Source organism: Astatotilapia calliptera, chromosome 8 (genome assembly GCF_900246225.1).
Source record: "Astatotilapia calliptera chromosome 8, fAstCal1.2, whole genome shotgun sequence".
Classification (NCBI taxonomy): Eukaryota; Metazoa; Chordata; class Actinopteri; order Cichliformes; family Cichlidae; genus Astatotilapia; species Astatotilapia calliptera.
The window spans coordinates 14528155-14548453 of NC_039309.1; the positions used below are offsets into that span (position 1 = coordinate 14528155).

Sequence of the window (20299 nt, forward strand, 5' to 3'; positions counted from 1 at the left end):
TCTGCGTAGGCTAAGAGCTAAGGTTTATACAAGTCTCTTTTGAGACCTTTTTTTTTTTAAGTGTTTTTGTGTTTGATTTGCTTGGTTTGGTTGTAATCTCATTTAAAATGCTCTGTTCAGAAGTGTTCAACGCCCCCTCTACTTGAGCAGCTACATTACATTGAATGCCCTTCAGACAGGTTGTCTGGTTTAGAATCTGGGATAATCTTTTATGTGATGGACAAACTTATCAAATGTGTAGCCTGATCCTTTTAAGTGCCCAGTTTGTTTTGCATTCAAGTCATAAACCACAAATCACTGTAATGCATGACTGATGATGATGATCACACTTGTAATCAGAGGGAATGAATGTGTCATTTTTCCTCGATCTTAACAGTTACATTAATAAGGTTCTCATATCACTACATAGATCACTTCTATATGATCTTATGCAATGTTAAAAATATACAAACTGAGTATGACGGTTAAGGGGATAGATCTATATGGTCTTGCATAGGGTAAACCCAATAAAATGTTGTCATTCATATCTGTCTTTTTTTATTATTTATCTTCTGGCTCTTCGAAGTTACTATAATTTAAAGGAAAAAATAAAAAGAAGAAAAAATTTATATATATATATATATATATATATATAAATAAAAAAATTAAAAGCACCGTGCTCTTAAACTTTTGCAAACTATAGCAATGAATGGATAAAGTGGCGACAACAAATCGTAATATGTGATAATGGCGACCTCTTGAGTCGAGTCACGAAAGGAATAGTTGTCGTTGAGTAGTCGAAAAATATGCCTGTATAAATATAGACGACGGGGGGGAAAAGTTTTCGTTTATACCTAAAATTAAATTATCCGAAATTGGTCTTTTAGACGTATCGCTCATCTTAACTCTTTGGTAACTGCGCATAAAATATTTTAATCTCGTTGACAGTCGTAGGTTTAATGGGCTTTAGTCTAAGGCACCCAAAGATTATATATTACAGAAGAGAGAAATCCGTCTGGGTTTAAGACCACGCGGCTTACTTGGGTATGAAATTAGAAAAGATTTTTGATTTGTATTTTCTATAAAGTGTTTAAAAAAAAATCCCAGGTAATCTTCTATACTTTGCAATAATGTATCATATTTTCACTTGAACCTTTGTCATTTTTTTTTGATAACATAAACGGCGCTTGAACGAAGAGTACGAACCGCAAAGGTAGAATTTCCCCATCGACATAAACTTAAATAACAGTTTTTCTAACGCACTGCGCTCTAACAACGGCAGCTAGGCTGCTCGAATTAAATGAAAGCTAATAAACGACTAGTTCGGGAAACTCTTTCGGCTAAACCCAGGGCAGGTGAAGAAATACATTCAAAATATTAAACCCCCGAAAGAGAAATGCGCAGTCCGATTTTCCAAGAGGTATTTAAGCAAAGACGGAAGTAAAGGACGGATGAGTGTTTAGCATCGCTGTCTCTGGCTCGAGACGGAGCGGGTGGTTTTTCAGGAGGGAAACTTTACAAGGTTTAACGGGATTTGAGCACGATTAATTCATTTCGCTTAATTACTAGAGCCAGTGCAGCCATACTGAAAGGTAGGAGTACACCCTGAACGCGGAAACGTTCATTTTTGTCGTGTATTATTACATTTTACCCGCTTCAGTTTGCGCCATTTTCGCTAGTTTGGTAATGCATAAATGTGCGCATTTTAGCTCTGGCGTTCTTTGTCCCTATTCTTTAAAAGATAATGATGTGGTTCATCCCGGTGGAAAATCTCACACCCCTGTTTCTACAAGGCAGTTGCTATTATTATGCGTTAGAAGAGAGCAAGTGATCGTTCTTCTCCCATCCAAAAATTGTCTTCGAAATCAAGTGCAATTGCGCAGTTTTGTTCTGCATCAGGCCGTGTCAGACGCTAACAGCGCCAGCGCCTGTTGGGATGTAGCTCCATTCTGGCGCACATGAGTTAGCTTGTGAAGCTAACCGGCTAGCGTGCTAATCAAATAGCTTTGATTGTCAGTTTGTCAAAGTGTCTGTTGACGGCAACGTCACGCCGAAGTTCAGCAAACATATAATGAGTAAGATCTTCATGGATCCCCTTTTTAGCTTTAAAACCCTGGTCGCGGAAACGGTAGAAAATGGTAGAATTTTTTTTTTCTTCCTCTGGAGCGGTTATCTCCACCGGCTAACTTGGCTAGCCTTTTAGCGTCGCAGACTTGTCGAAATAAGCTGTACTTTTACACACACACACACGCCCCGAGGCCAATAAAAACAGTTTAGCTTGCATACTAGAACATCAGTTTATGATGAAGTCCGTTTGTCTCGTACTGATAAATTGCGGTGGTCTTTAATCACTAGCATTGTTTTGTTGCTTTACCTCGTTGTCATTAGCTTCAGTGTTTAGCGTTTATAGACATTCCTATGCAGCATCCTAATTGCCACCGACGCTAGTTGGCAACACGGTTGGGTATGTGACTCGATGCAAGTCAGAAAAGTACCAAAATTAATATGCGCCATAAACAGGTTGAATGTTGTACGTCGTGTCCGTGTGATTTCACACACGAGAAATGTTAATATCACAATACTTTGTTTTTTTGGAGTAGGGTAGGGAGGGGGCTCATAACTTAAACCAGTTGGAAAAGGACCTGAACTACTGATGCTCTGTAATAACACTGGATGCCCTCTTGGTTTCTTTACAGTATGGAAACTTTCAGTTTTTCAAAATTTGGCTGCAGCTAATGGTCATTCTAGAGTATGATTTAGGTTAAATTGTTTCGACTAGCTGCCTAAAACTTTAAACATGTCGAATTAGAATACTAAGGAAATTGTTTTTTTATTATTGTTATTATCTTTAAAACAAAGGAAAGCTAAAGAGCTATTCGTTTCAGAAGACAGGACAGCCAGATGTTTGGGTTTCTAATCAACCTGACCCTCTTTCTTTGCAGGAGTCCACAAATCATGTCAGGCATTGCATTGAGCCGGCTTGCCCAGGAGCGCAAGGCATGGCGGAAGGACCATCCTTTTGTAAGTATTGGCTCACGAGATCCGTGCGATGAAAGCCTGCCTGAGTGTTGGTTAGAAAGTGTTTGCTTTCTAACAGACTTTCAAATTTCAACTCTTACTCTTCCCAGGGATTTGTTGCGGTACCGACAAAAAACCCGGATGGAACCATGAATCTCATGAATTGGGAATGTGCTATTCCTGGCAAAAAGGGGGTAATGTGTTTCATAGATTTGTTTGCATGCCGAGTAGATTTGTTTTACATAATTAAAAAAGACTCAATGGTCTTTCTAGGACAATGAGAATACTGTAGTGGATGTAAAGCATACTGTATGAGTAATTGCTCTGCAAAAACAACCCAAAACAAATTGAGCCATGATAAGTTTTAAAAATAATTTTACAGTTTGACTGGCAGTAGTAGTAGTAGTAACTTTTAAGAGTCAGTGATGTAGCCTTCTGTTTCTAAATTGATCTAATGATCGTCTCTCCTCAGACTCCGTGGGAAGGAGGCCTGTTCAAGCTGCGCATGTTGTTCAAGGACGACTATCCGTCTTCACCTCCAAAATGTGAGTTGCTGTGCATTCAGCCTGTAAATATGACAAATACACTAGCTATCATTTTGGCCTGCAGATGCTTTGGGAAATCTATTTGGAAGTAAAACCTGGAGCATAGTAGAGTTCCCATATTTTCAAGAGCCTTTAGCATTATCAGATACAATTTGTATGCCAGTACAAACTTGGTTATGTTTATCTACAGTCAGATCAAGTTAATTATTTATTTTTTTAAGTTTTGATGGTTTGAAATGGAACAGAAAAGTGCAGGCTCATGGGCATCCTCCAGCCTACTCGGCACATCTGTAAACTGTCTTTAAAAGCTAATTAAGGCTTCCTCTCATCAACATTTGGCAGCACTGAATGATGAATCTCTTCAGACATGTTAGTTTATTATGGTAATGAGAAAGAGGCTGATTTAAAGCCAAAGGTTTTAATTTAAGGTTAGTGCAGTAATCCTTTGGAAACCTGTGTTTAAGCTGTCAAACTGAAGCTTAGCAGTGCTGGGGATGTTCGACACCTCGGCTGTGATTGGTTGAATACATGACTGTTTTCTGGTCTTTGTGGGATAATTACAAATGTCGAGTTTTCAACTTTAATGATAGAAATCTAAGCAGCTTCATGTTTTTGTTGTTATTATATAAACAGCAGTGGAAACTGGTTAAAGTGTCTTTATTCCAGTGGCTGTGATTAATCTCTTTGGGTTACATGAAAAATTCTGCTCTTTAGGAAAAACTCCAGAATAACCTTTGCTTGACCTTTACGCAGCAGAGCAAATACAGACTTTCTCTTCTAATTATTTTAATTTGGCAGCGCTATTAAAGCCATTTAAGTAGTGCAGCAAGCATGTTGGAGCTGAGGAAGCTTGGCGATATAACAATGTTGCTGTAATTTTGGTGTTAATTCAGGGTCACGGCCAATAGATGCTTTCATGCATGCGTCATTTGCTGTTCCTTTTAAACGGGTTGTGCAAGATTTTTGCCAGTTGATTGATTTTTAGACCTGATATTGTTGTAAATTGATGGTAAAAAACTGCTTACAAACAAGTAGCAGATTCCTGTTGTGTGTCTCAAAACACTACCGTACTTACCTGCCACACAAGGCCAGAGCACCGTGGCTTACACCGGCTCTAATCCTGCAGCACGAGCTCCACGTTGTCTGAATGTCAAATTAAAATGACCTAAAGGCACTGTTTGTGTAAACAACAGACGCTGCTGTCTTCAGTGGAACAGTTCAGTCTGGGCACGCAGTGACTTTAGTAGTCTAACCCCTTTTGTTTGGTATGTATAATATACCTGAAACATAAAGCCCACTTAACATTTTGCCATCTTTCAGGTAAATTTGAGCCTCCACTCTTCCATCCAAACGTGTATCCATCAGGCACAGTTTGCCTATCGATACTAGAGGAGGACAAGGACTGGAGACCAGCCATCACAATAAAGCAGGTTTGTGTTGTAAAGTGAATTTCATCTACAGTAATGACCTTAAAGCCTAAGAGCGTGTGTGTGTTCACATGGTCTCTTAAAGTTCCAGATGTTTTCTGATTTTAAGATGACATTTCTAAACTGGAACCGTATCTAAGTTTATCAGGTAATCAGTCAAATTTTTTGATGCTGATAGGAAAACGAGACGCGTAGGCTTTTGAATCCCTCGCTTAGCTTTCAGGCTGGGTGATATTTTAATAATGTTGGTCATGAAGCACAGACGGTGGCCGTGCTGTCATTTTAAGCCACGTTTACATGTAAAATAATCACACAGTAAGTTTGTTTTGTAACTCCTCACACCTGTCTACTGAATGCCTATCTCCTAACCAAGGATTGTACACAAAGTGGCTACATTTGTCACCAAATTGTTTTTTTTTTTAAAAATTTTTTAAGGGAAGAAAAGCTCAGCTGTAAATTGGCGACATGACAGTCCTCCAGATTAACAAACACACTTATAAAGCAGACGAGTCTCGATGGGCAGTGAAGTGTGATGTACGCCTGTTTCTATTGTGCCTGAGAGGCAGAGAAGCACAACGCTAAATCGAGAGTCAAACCATAAGCTTAAAATATTTGCATCACAATTTGTATTCAGTGTTTAGCAATAGTCAATCATGACTATTATGTGGAGCGAGCAGTGTTGCATAAAGTGTGTGCACTCAGTATTAAGTTGACTGATATTAAGGAGCCTTCAGAGAAGCATCCCAACCTGGTGAATTTCTGAAATGTTTCATTTTTATCTTGTAGATCTTATTAGGTATCCAGGAACTGCTAAATGAGCCAAATATCCAGGATCCAGCCCAAGCAGAGGCTTACACGATCTACTGGTGAGTGACGATTAATTCACATGAAACCAGCAATTTATTCACAAATGTAAGGCCACTGACATCTTAGGGCAAATTATTAATTAAGTGGGAGTTGGAGGTCTTGTTTTACAATAAATGAATAATTATTTAAACCAAATAACTGTTGATTAGATTTACTTGAATTTGAAACCAACATGGTTTTAGAAAGGAAAGCAATGTAGACCATGGCTGTTTATTTACTAATTTATATGCCCACAAGAGCAGAATTATTATTAGTGATAACTAAGACGGGGTTCTTAAAAAAAAAAAATAGCATTCATACAAATCTTTAAATATGTACATCTTCATGCAGAAATATAGAGGGATCAGACTTTTTCTGTGTGCACTGGAGGGCTTTTTATAATATGGTGTTTCACTTCTTTTTTTTTTTTTTTTTTTTTTTTTTTTTTTTTAAATCCACTCAGTGAACCTCAGACTTGATGACAACTTTTTCTCTGGCTTCATCATTCCCCTCGTTTTTCACCCAACATCCACAGTGAATTTGCCCCCTTGGGTCAGACTCTTAATACGGAGTTCTACTTTAATGTCTCGAGGCATCTGAGGGAGAACATTTAGTGCACACGGTCTGATATGTGTGTCAGTTGTGTTTTTTAACTACGCCAACACAATCATAGCCACCTGCACCACTTGCCAGATTTGGCACTGTAACAACTTTCTCATGAGAATGAACTTTTAAAGGTTGTCCTGGAGATGATCCAGCACACGTCATAGATTTGCACCTGCAGGTGGTCAAAATGGGGAATTCCACAGTGGGGTCAAAGCGGTCTGAGCAGTATAGAGCAACACAGGAATGCAGAGTGGACAAAGGCCAAATTTAAATAAGAATTTTCAGATTGCACCTCATATTATTTTAAGTTTATAACTAGCACAGGAAACTATTTATTTATTTATTCATTTATTTATTGGGTGTGTCTCTGGGGACTAAGCTTGTGAAGCGTCTACCTATTTTAAAGTACACATAAGATCTTAACCCTGTAAAACCTGAACCCTAAAAATTCAATGTTTTTGAAGCAGGAGTTTTTATTGAACCTTCTGACGATTTAAAACACATAAGAGGAGTTTAAGGGTTTAAAAAGAAATCTCATTGATGTAGAGGTCTCAAAAACTCCTGTATCACACATGAACTTCTAGGGTTTTCCACTGACTGATTAAAGATGTTTACTTTTTGAGCAGCATGCTGTGCCTGTTTTGAGTAAGCAGTCGTAATAACTGTTGTTTCTGTTTGTTTTGTTTTTAATGTCTTTTCAGCCAAAACAGAGTAGAATATGAAAAAAGAGTTCGAGCACAAGCCAAAAAATTCTCCCCCTCGTAAGGGCGAAGACGGAAGGAATGGGTTTAACAAGAATCACCTCCCGGCTCAGTCTCTCTATGAATGTGCTCCTCTCACATCGGGACTTGCTTAAAGACTTCTATTTAAACTCCACATTCTGTGCCATCCGTTCTCCTCTGACCTATCAGTTTTTTTTGTTCTTAATTGCCGGTTGGCGCATAATGCTGGGAGGGAATGGGTGCGTCAGCACCCTGGTAATTTCTTTTTAAACAATAATTGTCTTATGTCGTGCAAGGGACACAGCTTGGTACCGGTTTCATCAACTCCCATGCAAGCTGACTGTCATCAATATTTCAAGGAAGAAAATGTCGTTTTGTTTTATTTTGCTCTTTCACAGGGTCTTTTTCTTTTTGTTTCCTCCTTTATTTTCCATAAATTTAATGTAAAATTTAGCTTACTTCATTGTCAGTATTTCAACTGCTGTATAATGAATGGCACTTTTATACTGTTGTATCTCACTAGTGTCTCTAGATGGCTCTGTCTAATTCTCTTTCCCAGGTTTTCTATTCAGCATGCTGTAATATACAATAGATTCTGCTGCCTTGGCTGTCTTTTTGTTATTCAGAGTGTTTGCTATAAATAAAAATGGCCACAGTGACTGAGGCAGGTAGGCTTACTTCTGTATCAGACTTTAAGGTTATATGGTGCTTTGTTCATGTATGTGTTGGCTTAATAAACCTTTCTACATAATGTATTTTCTTTATTAAGAGCAGAATATACACAGAAGTTCATCTTGCATTTCAGTGATGCAGAAACAAAACGGATGAGTCACAAAATAAGACTTTCACCCTGTTTCCAGACAGGTTTGGACTGTGCATAAAAGATAAAAACATCAGTGGAGTAGTACATGGACAACATGTAACTAAATGCTACATAAAATCTGTAAAAAAAGGAAAAAAAAAATTCAAGGTGCCGCAATGGCCCAGAAGTTTAGACCACAGCCTGATTGAAATCCTGTGGTGGGCCCTCAAGAGGACTATTTATAGCTTAATGCGCAGAATTAACAATAAACTGAAGTAACATTATAAAGAAGAGCATGTCAAAATTACCCCACAACGAGAAGGACTGATAAAATGAGTTATTTCTGCTACAGGTTCTATTAGCTACTGAATCGTAACGTGGACTACTCCGTCCAGTGGAAAAATGTTCCTTTTCATGACAACTTTCAAGCTTTCTTGAGTTGATCCCTGTTGGGCAAGACTTGTTTTTACAAGCTCCCATGGTGCTCTGCCAGGATAGAACTGGACTGCTGGAAAGCACTCAGGGTGCAGTACTCATTGCAGTACCAGGGAGGCTCCCTTTCTAGGGACGTGTCACTGCAGAGCCAGCAGCCCGAGTCTCCAGAAGGACTCCCTAATTGGGAGTCTAGAACCAGGCTGTTCATTGGGCTCCCCTGAGCTGAGAGTGGAATCATGGTGCTCACAGCGTACGGGACGCCCAGGAGAGTGGTATCACAGACCGAAGGAGTTATGTTGCTGTAGGAGCTGCCCTCCATCACGTGCTGGTCAAAGTGGGGTGGACGACAGTCATCCTCCTGGACTTCTGCACACTTTGTCAAGGTGTCGATCTGAAGCGTTTCCTCTTTTTCTAGCGTGTCTGCTGTGTTTTCTTGCGTAACCACCCAGCTCTGCAATCACAAGGTCAGTTACATCCTAATGACATTAAGTTTGGGACTTTTTTTTCTGTTTTTTACATGAAAAGCTGAACTTACCTTGAAATCTCCCTGGCAGTCACTGTACAGGGTGTGGAAATAGGGAGCCGGAGTTGGGATAAATACATTTTGCTTCCACCTGTGAGCATAGAAAGTGCAATATAGTACAAAAATGACTTTATATGAAACTTAATGTTTTGTGAAGTGAGGCTTTACATGATATAACGTTACTTTTTAACAGGAGCGTAGCAGATCAGTATGACGAATAGCACCAGCCCACAGATGGGAATGAGCACCTTCTTACACATTTCAGAAATGAACATGCGCGTTGACAAACCTGTGTGGGGAACACAATAGAAAATACTGAAGCAGAAGAAATCCAAGAAATCAATTTCTGCTTATGATTGTTTTATCTAAATCTAGCTGCTTTCTTTTTTATTGAGACTCACCATCCGCAGCAGGGTTAGTCCTCCAGTGAGCCTCATCAGACCAGTGACTCCACTCGCCTTGGTACGTAGCCTTATTGGGAATGGACCGTACTCTAGCACTATACTCGGTGTCTGGTTCAAAGTTCTGATCTTCCAAAGAAATACCCGTACTTTGTGTGCTAATTTCAAGAATTTTTACCTGAAAGAAATAAAACATAAAAGCATCCCATTAATTTTCAGAAGACAGAAATGCCCTGTTCTGTTCTTCTTTATAAACTTATTTGCAGGTTTAGTGTCATCATTTTCCACAAGAGTATCGATTCTGTCACTAGTTAGATAAACTAATGTAAGTCTACGAGCCGCAACCTACCAACCACATGACGTCACGCTCCTTACTGGCCCTGCACGTTCTCAAAACTAACTTTAAACACTAGTTTAGTTTTTGAGAGCAGGCCTCAATGGTGTAAATTAGCCTTTATATTATTTCATGCCCCAAATTTTGGAACAATTTCGGCCTAATAAAAAGAAGTCGTAAAACCTTTAAATATGTGATCATCTACAGAACATAATACAAGAAGACTCCGAGAATTTAGAGAAAAAGGCCGAAAATTGGTAACACATGCTCCCATTCAGGGACCTGTTTACCCATTCATTTACTAAACTTAAGTGTCCCAGTACTTATGGTCTGCCTTGAATGGTGTAAGTTTTTTAATAGCAGATTTTGACACATTTTACTTTAATAGAAGAAAAAAAAACTGAAGACAAAATTTTTGGCTGCTTTCTGTCTCCCAGATTTATCTCTGACACACATTTATCCAGGCCTAGGGACCATCATTTGGAGCACATCAGCATGCAACACCCTGAATGTAGATTTGAACCAGAGATCTTTTATATGCAAGAGAGGGTGAAAAATAGGGTGTAAAAAAAAAAAAGACCCTGCGTGCTGGAGTCCGGTCGGCAAAAACTCAAATCTGGCCCAGTAGATGGTTTTGGAACTTGTAAAGGAGGGGATAATTTTTGAACTTTTAATTGTATTATTATAGCTGTTAGTAACAGATAAGCAATTAAATAAGAGAAACTTTCCTTCACTTTCCTGTTTTTTCTGCTAACTACTATAAAGACGACTGTTTCTTTTCTCATTTCTTTTTCTCTTTAAATTATTTCTTATTTCATTTGAAATAACAAAATTGTTCTATTAAAATTACAGGACAGTTTGGGCAATGAACTACCAGAACTTTTTCTGTAGTCGTGCTGACAGATTTTTCACTTACTCCAGCAGCATTTCTTTATCATGTAGAAAAACCGAGACAAACACTTGAAACTGCACTTCTTTATCTTACATTGAGATATCGCCGAGATGAAACGTATAGTTAAACTTTACACCAACAGAAAGGGGAATTTCACTACTCTGCCTAATGTTGTAAGATGTGTTTGACATGACTGCACTACTCGATGGAGCTGTTTGCATATAAAATGTGTAAAACCTCTGTTTGATTGTGTCAGATGGTTAAATGCCCTGTTTTAATTCACTTTTAGAGTTTTTACTCGAGCAAGTCCCAGCATGTAGAGGAACTGTGGAAGTGTGAAAACTCGTGCAATGCTCTATTTAATACAAACCTCAACTTGCCAACAGGTATAACCTGAATCTTTGTGCTCACAGAGACAGAATCAGATCAACAAGCGGTGTAAAATGCCTTCAGCTTGAATAAATTCACAGTTTCTGCCGCAAACTGTCGCCACACTGAGCTAACACCCACAGCACTAGCAGATAAAAACACTGCAGCTGTTTGACATCTCAGTTTAGAACTAGATATTTACCAGAAAGTATAGAAGATTTCAATTTTTTATTCTTATTTATATTATTACATTTGGAAAACTGTGGGGTTTTTTTTTACCTCACAACATAAAAAACAGGTTTTCATTTGTAGATTTTTACCATTCAGTTTTACCCTTTGTCATTCCTGCTGATTAGCTGAAGCATACCTTATGTTCTCCCCTCTTGTAGTAATGGAGCTGATACTCCAGGTTGTTGGGCAGAGCAGTGAAGCTGGTATAATTCTCGTAAGTGCTTTTCCAACCAAAGTGGTGGTGACTTGAGTTGTGGCTGACTGAGAGGCAGCACGGTGCGTTTGGTTTAACTGATAAGAAGATGTGTGACTGTTAAAAAACAATAATTCATACATTTATGAGTCCTGCCAACACAGATGATCATTACGCTGCTTACTGTTGTGCACAGGTAGGTACTGTTCATCTAGCACGTCACAGGTTTCAGACTCCTCATTTGGGTCGTGGCAAAGTGAGATTTTGTATACTTCTAAATCTGCAAACGTATCGTCATTATCGGGCGATGTTGTAAATGTGCAGAAATAGTTCTCTTTGGTGTGTGTCAGCATGCACTTGTACGTTCTGTGAGAAAAAGAGAAGCAGCAATAAGGTGCATGGCGTTAAAGGTGACCCATCATTCTTAAATGCGTTAGTAAAAAGAGTCTCACTCGAAGTCTGTAAAAATGAGCCAGTAGGAGCTGTTGCTGTTTGAGGTGTTTTCTGATGGAGTGATGTTCAGGGAGCAGTAGACGGTGGTTAGGTAATCATTGACACAGTGAAGATTGTAGTCCGCTCCTAGGAAACCCCATAGAAAAGATAGTTATGATTACAGAGCAAAACAAAATGAAGTAGAAACATTTCAAGTCCATGTTTAACTCAAGACTGTTAGTGAATAAGCATGTGCTAGCCAGTCCAGAATAGAATTATATTGTAATAGCTTAAAACACTCATGACTGGCCTATATATACACTGAAATTGTGTTTATATGAGAGACAATGAGATCTGCAGTGTGATTAATGTTCTAATCTAAAGAGAGCTAAAACCATAGATCAGGTGTCAGTATCAGATCAACAAGTCAAGTGCAGCTCTTACAAACGTGCATTAATACTAGTGCTATTTTTCCCCCCTTTGCGCTACCTTCTCTGCCTCTGCCAAGAAAGCAAACAATTAGAAGCGAAGAACCAACAGGAAGTTTCAGAATTATTCAGAAAGCATTTTTACACAGTCCCTATTGCTTGAAGCAACTGAATCATGATGATTTGCACTTTGATAATACTTTTCTATCTTTTTGAGTGCACACAATTCATGACTTGAGCTGCTGGCTGATCAACGTTTTGGGGTTCAGTGTCTTTCTCAAGGGCAATTTGACATGACGGCATGAGCACCAGGAGATGGACTTAGCAAAATAATGGACAACCTGTACAACGACATAGATCCAGGCATCTCAAAACATCATTTAAGTGCTGCTTTTGATGTGTCATGGTTGTTGTAGATTAGCAACTAGGGTGAAATGCACAAAAACAGTAAATAGTTTGTCACTTTATTGTATAATGAAGAACCTCATTTGAGAGCTTAAGCTCATTTAGCCATTTAATCTAGCCGTTATTGCGTTAGTGTTGTTACATCTAGTGCTTTAAAGCTCTTACACTTACATTTTACAGCTGTACAATTGTCTTTTATCTGACGGAAAAACAAAAAAACAAAGTAAGAATTATAACCTGCTAATGGACTTCCATGTAGCCTGACGATGTTGGTAGATTTGAGCAGGAACACAATCAGCAGCGTCGCCTTCATCCTCAGGGGTGGATGCCAATCCATCGCACCAGACGCCAGCTCAGCCCAAAGATTGAGTCATACTGTCCTGACTCTTTTGTAAAGCGGGTTTTAAACGCAGACTGAGAGGCGTAACCGCTCAGGCTTCTCACACAGATAGCTGTCACTCACCACTATCATTGTCACTGGTGGGAGAGGATGTGCTTTTTAAAGAGAGCAGCTGTTTATGAAAGCGTGTGAAAAGAGTTTAACCTAGCAGTGTTTCATATTACAGTCTGTCTGACTGTGCACTTGTTTGCAATTGTCATGAAATCTTTACCAGAGCCCGTTTAGCTTGTTTAGAGGAAGCAAAAGGTGAAGTGCTTTGGGCCGAGATGCTCCACAGCCCACTTGCTGAGGTGCATCTACAGTTTTAAGGTTACTTCATGTAGTAACTTTCTGAATGGGCACAAAGCTGGAAGACACAGCCGTCTTATCATCCAAACTCAGTTTGAATGACTGATGAGCTGATAAGCTGCAAAAACGATGAAGCCTGAGATGCCATGTGACAGAAATGACTATATAAACACCTTTCACTGAGCTCTAAACCTACAGCGTAAGATATCCACTCATTTCTGTCAGACATTCATCTGCTTTAGGGACACAGATTTAAAACACACCTCTAAACACATATTTGTGTGTTAACATTTTCTGCACATTGGCTGTAAATGTCTAAACAGGATTAAGATTTTTACCTTTTGTATACTGCACATCAACATCTTTTGACTTTCATATAATATTTTTTTAAAAGTAGGTTTTCTTTGCTATTTATTCCTGAGTTGTTTTATTCATATTTACAGAAAACAGTACATTTACGTGCTCTTCCTGTGGAATCTAGACAGCAAAAAGCCACGCAGTCCAAGTTTGCATGCCTTAATCTACCTTTAAGCCACCACAGCACTTTCTATATCATTATTATTATTACTTCAACAAGTAACCTGATATTAGAGTATGCTAATTATTGTGCAACCTGCAAGGGTGTTGTGCAACATGCACTGAGAGCAGATTAGCTGAAATTGGGGTTGTGTACGCCTTTGGTGAAAGATGTTACAAAAGATAAGAGCTGATGGTGAGTTTCACGGCTTCCTCTAGGGTTCATGATTTTGTTTATTTACAAATGTGTAAACACACTCTAGCAGACTGAATCTCACTTTAGCTGGATGTGTCTCGTTCATCATGCACTCGTGTTTTTTTTTACGGCCTGAGGGCCCAGTTACATAATGCATCGCCTGCTTTACTTGTGAAGTATGCTGCAGCAAGTATTAGTAGATATTGTGATGGGAATACCCGCAAACATTTTTTTGCGCTATAATACCATTTCAACAGGAAATGAATAAACACAGAATGGCAATGTATAAATGCGATTGCAGAGGTTAGGTTTCAAAAATACCTGTTTACCTCCGATCGTCTTACTTTACCACAGAACGAAACTGAGGCTTATTTTTACTAACTGAAACCCAAATGACTTCTGTCCCCCCCTTTTTCCTGTTAAGCAGCATTAAAACTTGCTTGAGATCAGCAATGGTGATGGTCCTGGGATGGAACTAGTGTTCGAATCTTTATATTGTGCAAGAAGAGAAATCTGCAACGTGCTGCAGTTCTTCTACATCTGATACAGTTTTTTTCCTGTTTTTAGTACTTTGATAAAAAAAAAAAGTTTCCTTTTCGTGATAAACACTCTGAGATGATAGCAAATAGCTAGAGATGTCACATGTAATCACACTGATACAAATCTGAGAGGCTGATTGAAGCTGCAAAAGTTGTACTAATCAAGTTAATGGAAAAGTCCACAGGCTGATAACACTGTGGGCTTTTTTTGTCACGGAAAATATCAGCAATGTAATGTTTAAATAATAAAATTCATTAAGTAAACATAGAGAACGATTAAATATTTTAAATATGACTTTTAATACTGTTAATGCTGTTAATCAATATTTAATGGGTAGTTTTCACATGGTAATCTTTCACATTTGAAAAGTTCTTTGCACATCTGAGAAATATGAAAAGTAAACCCTTATTTTAACAGTGGTGATAAAATAGTAAACAGCCCTATAAAATAAGTCTCCTCTGATGTCTGTGGCATATTAAATGTATATGTTAGTGTTACAGTCCGGCAGGATACAGAACATGAAAACTGATCCTGTGTGGGGATCTCTTTAAGCACTTGAGGCACACCAGCATCGCTCACTCGCAGGCCAGCTTGCCATCAAAGGATGAGAGGGTGATGGCAAAAGCTTGCAGGGCACACATAGGGAAACTGTAGTCCATCGAGAAGACGTCCTCAGCTACGCGGCCAAACTGCATCACGATGTAGTCCTCTGGAAAAAACAGGAGGGCATTGAAGTTAATGAGCCAAATCGTTTCTCCAGTGGTTATTCAGAGACGGACAATAAGTCGCCCTACCATTGTCAGGGTGGATGATCTGGAAGTTTTTGACAGAGGCCTGGGTGACACGTCCGTGAAAGTTGAGCACGTACGACTGAGTCTGTTCGTTCCAGCTCGGGGATTTGTTCACCAAGGTGACCAGTTTGTCCGTGTTGCCATTTGCATGGCGGGTCAACAGAGTCTCCAGGTCCTGGAATAAGAGGATAAGATAAGTTGATCTGAAATAATTCACTCCTATCACAGGTTTAATAACACTGTGAATGAGTTTTATGTTTTACTTATACATTTTTGGGCCGGATGACCACTCTTTCATCATTCTCCAGCATGCCAGGGATGAGCACCGTCATCTTCCTTGGACCCTTGAAACCCAGCACATTTGTCTCCTGGAATGTGATAAATGGTTGTGATGCATGTTGGAAAGCTTTGTCTGTTCTGCAAATAGCATGCGTGTGTGTGTGTGTGTGTGTGTGTGTGTGTGTGTGTGTGTGTGGGGTACCTACGTAGCAAATTGCTGCTAGCTCTTGCCTCACTGATTCACACTCTTTTATGAAAGGTTTTTTCTCCGGGTTTTCACCTCCATCATAGACTGTGAACTTTGTACCTAGCACATTTGACCTGAAACAAATGAGTCCTATCACAATCATGATCTAAAACAATTTGAGCTAGCACACACACCACAGATGCTTTGATGCTCACTTATTTTTTCCGGTAAGTCAGCATTGCAGATCTTTGTTAGGGAAAAGGCCAGAGTGGTGACAAGTGCTTTTAAACCCCAACTATTAGCCGGGCTCACTCTTCAGATGGCTGTCAGTTCACTTTGGTCCAGATTGGAACATCAGCAATCACAGATGGAGTGCAGTGGCTTTTTTTTTTTTACACATTCGTGGTGCTCTCACACTAATCTTATGGTGCTTTTTCTTGAGTTCTTTATGTCTGTAGCTGGAGCCTCCCATGTGTCATAGATTCTATTGCAGGGCAAATGATTTCTGGCTAAGCCAGACAGGTTACTGTGCATTTGAAGTGTTAAGGAACAGTTGTTAGACATAAGGCAACTGGGCACGTGCCTGACACGAGCTCTGAGTATCATAAAGGAAATGTGAAGGAGTGTGTACTTTGGTAGTGGTGAAGTGGGAGATCTGTGCAAGATATATGACGGACGCTGCTCGACTGAAGCCAGTTTACTTTAAAACCACGCAGATATTTCATACCTCTCAAAGAAGCAGTCAGCTGGTATAATAAAGCAGACCCTTTCCTGCTCTGTTCAGCTGTCATGAGAACAGTTTGACCATATGGCATGTAAGAAGTGCCAATCCATCTTACTGGAGGTGCTTTGGAGGTGTGAAACGCCTCCAGATTACCTTAACAAACTTACAGCGAGAGTGGCAAAGGTCGGCATGGCTGTGAATGCTGCAGATAAGACAATTCTTTAAAGAAAGCAAAGTAAAAATCACAACTTTTACTTTGCTTTACTTTTACTATAACTTGCTGAATTAATTTTTATGAAAAACCTGAATTTTCTATGTAAATAAAAAGGTTTAAAAAGTGAGTTCAGCTGTCCAAAGATCTCCAAGGAATTTTGGGATGAAAATGACCGAGGTTACAACCGATCAGAGCTGTGGCACAAGACCAAAAGACCAGATCATACTACATTTTTTCATTTTAAATGGTGAAATCACCTTAGTTTTCCTATGTAGGAGTTTGTATCTCTGGATAGATTTGTGGGGTCAGTAGAGATGAGATAGTTGGATGTTTTGCACTTCTTTCTCTTTCGGCCCGCCATTAGAAACACCTAGAGGTGGCACAGTGGTTAAACAGAGGGAGAGAATGATGCTTTGACACAAATACGACAGCAAAATGAAATTACTGTAGCTAAAATCAGTGCACCAACCCTCTTTCCATCCTCTTTCTCCATGTGGAGGTAGTAAGTTGGGTAAATGCCCTTCTCCATGCCTCTCCTGTCCCTCGTGACCCTGCACTGGATCGTCACATCTCTAGGAGCAGGACGTAAGGCAAACTTCTCAAGATCTTCCACTGATATTGGAGAAGTTGGCTGAAAAGAAAAAGGATGTAAATGATTTTTTGAGATCTTTTCCATTTGTTTTTTTGTTTGTTTTTGCTTCTTGCGCCTGTAACGTCTTACTCTTTCATTAGATTCACTGGCTGTAGATGAACTCTCCCTGTAGTTGGAGTTCAGGGACGCTAGACTTCGTGTAGTTTTCTCTGCTTTGTGTGACTTTTTCTCTTTTTTCTCTTTCTCTTGGACCTCCTCGTCTTTGCTCTCGTCACTTATTTGGCATCTGGCTATGGAGATAAACAATGACAATGTTCTTTTATAAAACTTTAAAGAACCGGGGATCATACAGAATACCTCCAGATGTTGATTCTGTTCATCTGGACGTGGCGTTTTGTGGGAGAAACGTTTCGTCAGTCGAGACTGAAGAAGTCACTTGGATGAGTGACGAAACATTTCTCCCACAAAACGCTACGTCCAGATGAACAGAATCAACTTTTGGAGATTTACTTTCCTGGATGATTGAGAATGCATCAAGACATCATGCAGAACAGATTTTTCGCTCACATGTGTCCAGGTCTTTTTTCCTTTTAGGTGTTTGAGAAGCATTCCTCTGAAGCCCATCTTCTTCTTCTTCTTCTTCTTCTTCTTCTTGTTCAGCTTCACTTTGATCTTGTTTAGTCTTCTCTGGGCTTACCTCTGCTGACACTGCTTCAGACGTTAAAGCCTCCTGTAGGTTCTTCTCTGTAAAAGAGCAGACATTTGCATAAAGCTTGATGTGAAGCTCCTTTAATTTAATGGAAGTGGGTTTTTTCTTGTTAGATGCAAAGCTCTTAGAGTGGAAGTGTGAATTTGTTTTATTACTTTTGCGCTCTTGTTTGGTTGTCTTATTTGTCTTCGGTGCGTCGACAGAGTCTTTGCTCTTCTTCTTTGTTTTTTTCTCCTTCTTCTCCGTGTCTTTTTCTTTCTTCTTTTCCTCTGTCTCTTCCACCTCTGAAAAAGCAGTTAGTTGCTGATCAATAGGCGTCTGTAACGAACAGCGTTCATCAAAGCACGGGACAGTTTCTTACATGACCGCTTACGTTTGGCTTTGTCCTTTTTCACATCTTTCTTCTTTGTCTTTTTCCCTTCCGCTTGGGCTTCGTTGGCCCCTTCGTATTTCACCTCAGGCTCTCTGTCAATCTCCAAGTTCATTTTCTTGGGAACGACTGGCTTCTCTGCAGGCATCTCATCTAACTCCACATTTGCTGTTGTGTCACCTTCACCAAGTGTAATCACATCCAGTGGGTTATCATGGGCATGCTCAACTTGATCTTCAAAATAAGCAAAAAACAAACAAACAAAAAAGATTTATAAATGATGAAAAAATAAAAAATTAAATCACACATTGTAAAGACATGTTTAGTTTTTTTTTAATGATTTATTCTAATTAATTATTCTAACACCAACCACTAAGAGAAGTGCTACTCAGTGATTGGCTGATCAACAGAGGCGTCTCATCAGAGTGGACAGCTTTGTGCTTTCGATTCTTCTCTCGAGTGTCCCGGTTGGTCAACACCATTTGAGAATCAGCTCTCTTCTTCTGCTGCTTCTTCATCAAAAGGGTTCGCTGTGGGTCACACATCAGACAAACTCAGTCTCTACACAGTGTTCACACATGGAAATATATTTACATAGATATGGTCCAAATGGGCTCTTGAGAGTCATTAATAAAACAATGTTCTGCTTTCTTTCTCATGCAACTGAATTCAGTTGAATTCAATTTTATTTATGTATTGCCAAATCACAACAACAGTCACCTAAAAGTGCTTATATTTAAGGTAAAGACCCAACAGTCAGAGGACGAGCACTTGGCAACAGTGGGAAGGAAAAACTCCCCTTTACCAGGAAGAAAGCTCCAGGAGAACCAGGCTAAGGGAAGGGCTCTGGGAAGTTAGATAGTGAGTTGTAGTGGTTTTAATTCTGGACAGCCTAAATGATTGCTCATGCACCTGCATTTTCATTTTCACAGTTTACTACACTAATACTGCTAGTTCTTAATTTAGGATTAGTACTTTACTACTATGGGTTACGTGCTGACGTGACTACTATAGGGCATATATGTAAAGCTTAAATAGATCAAAACCGCATACTGTATAGCATAAACGTGTCTGGGACTTGAAGTTTAGCAGCTCAGGAAACAGCAGGTGGTTCTGACACAGACTGTGACCTTTTCCAACTGGAGAAAGATTTTTTTTTTTAATGTATCTATTTTTGTAAAGCTATGCTTAAATGTTAGTACTTGTGAGCAACAATTGACAAAATTTTAGTGTTTGCTCCAGTCTCACTGTGACAGTCTTGCATGCTTTTTACAAAATGGTAAAACCTATGTAATGTTTGCAATTACGATTCTTGTACCAGTGGAAATTAGAATATATAAAAGATATATTTAAATTATAATCATTGTATCTTCACCTGGTTGTCCAGCTTCTGTTGTCGTATGTCGGGCTCCTCCATGTCCGGGTAAAACCTCCCTATTAACTGATGAAGCAGTCACTAGATGAATCAGAGTATCTGCAAACAAAAGATGAAGTCCACCATCAACGCTCAAGGTGAGAACAATTAAAAAATGTCGACTGTGTCCAGAGAAAAACCCACTACGTGCAATTAAGGACGGAAAGCGGGTGTTTGATTGTGCCGCCCAGCTCCATCTGCCAGTCTGTCCACCTGCGTGCAGCAGAAGGCAAAGTAGATTAAATGGGGATAATGTTCTTAAACTGCAGCGGCAGCTCAGTCAGGGTGACGAGCAGCCTGTTGAACAGGCTTTCCATACTACTTCATGAAGATGTTAAGGCCTGCAGCAGAAACGTGAGGCAAGAGAAACAGGAATGTGGTACCCCGTAAACAAACACGGAAGCCACAGCAGTCGCACAGATAGCCCCCAAAGCTTCTCGCTATTAGGTTTGCTATGCATCGCTTTGGATTCAGTTAATGACACCCCCCCC

At 39.5% G+C, this 20299-nt stretch overlaps 3 protein-coding genes across 5 annotated transcripts; 1 reads left to right on the forward strand and 2 right to left on the reverse strand.

Annotated features, from left to right (window-relative positions):
• The first annotated feature begins 830 nt into the window (after positions 1-830).
• Positions 831-7802, forward strand: ube2ib (ubiquitin-conjugating enzyme E2Ib). Of its 3 annotated transcripts, none has more exons than XM_026178829.1 (7): positions 831-1023; positions 2922-3000; positions 3108-3191; positions 3470-3542; positions 4863-4972; positions 5756-5835; positions 7123-7802. In XM_026178829.1, the coding sequence occupies exons 2-7, from the start codon at positions 2935-2937 to the stop codon at positions 7184-7186; spliced, it is 477 nt and encodes a 158-aa protein (XP_026034614.1). In that variant the 5' UTR covers positions 831-1023; positions 2922-2934; the 3' UTR covers positions 7187-7802. The 3 variants fall into 3 exon arrangements, with proteins under 3 accessions (XP_026034614.1, XP_026034613.1, XP_026034615.1); XM_026178828.1 differs by lacking the exon at positions 831-1023 and adding an exon at positions 1409-1571; XM_026178830.1 differs by lacking the exon at positions 831-1023 and adding an exon at positions 2593-2674.
• An 89-nt stretch (positions 7803-7891) lies between these two features.
• On the reverse strand, positions 7892-14763 carry LOC113028506 (interleukin-21 receptor). Its single transcript, XM_026178827.1, has 8 exons — positions 12826-14763; positions 11776-11902; positions 11508-11689; positions 11267-11421; positions 9305-9482; positions 9087-9192; positions 8916-8994; positions 7892-8831 (listed from the first exon to the last, which is right to left on the reverse strand). The coding sequence occupies exons 1-8, from the start codon at positions 12923-12925 to the stop codon at positions 8412-8414; spliced, it is 1347 nt and encodes a 448-aa protein (XP_026034612.1). The 5' UTR covers positions 12926-14763; the 3' UTR covers positions 7892-8411.
• Positions 14764-14838: 75 nt separating this feature from the next.
• On the reverse strand, positions 14839-20274 carry LOC113028505 (tubby protein). Its single transcript, XM_026178826.1, has 13 exons — positions 19953-20274; positions 19770-19868; positions 18765-18924; positions 18398-18628; positions 18180-18308; positions 17883-18059; positions 17445-17605; positions 17193-17354; positions 16981-17093; positions 15805-15919; positions 15589-15687; positions 15323-15494; positions 14839-15237 (listed from the first exon to the last, which is right to left on the reverse strand). Exons 2-13 carry the CDS (start codon positions 19809-19811, stop codon positions 15104-15106), a joined length of 1695 nt encoding a protein of 564 aa, XP_026034611.1. The 5' UTR covers positions 19812-19868; positions 19953-20274; the 3' UTR covers positions 14839-15103.
• Between the last annotated feature and the right edge of the window lie 25 nt (positions 20275-20299).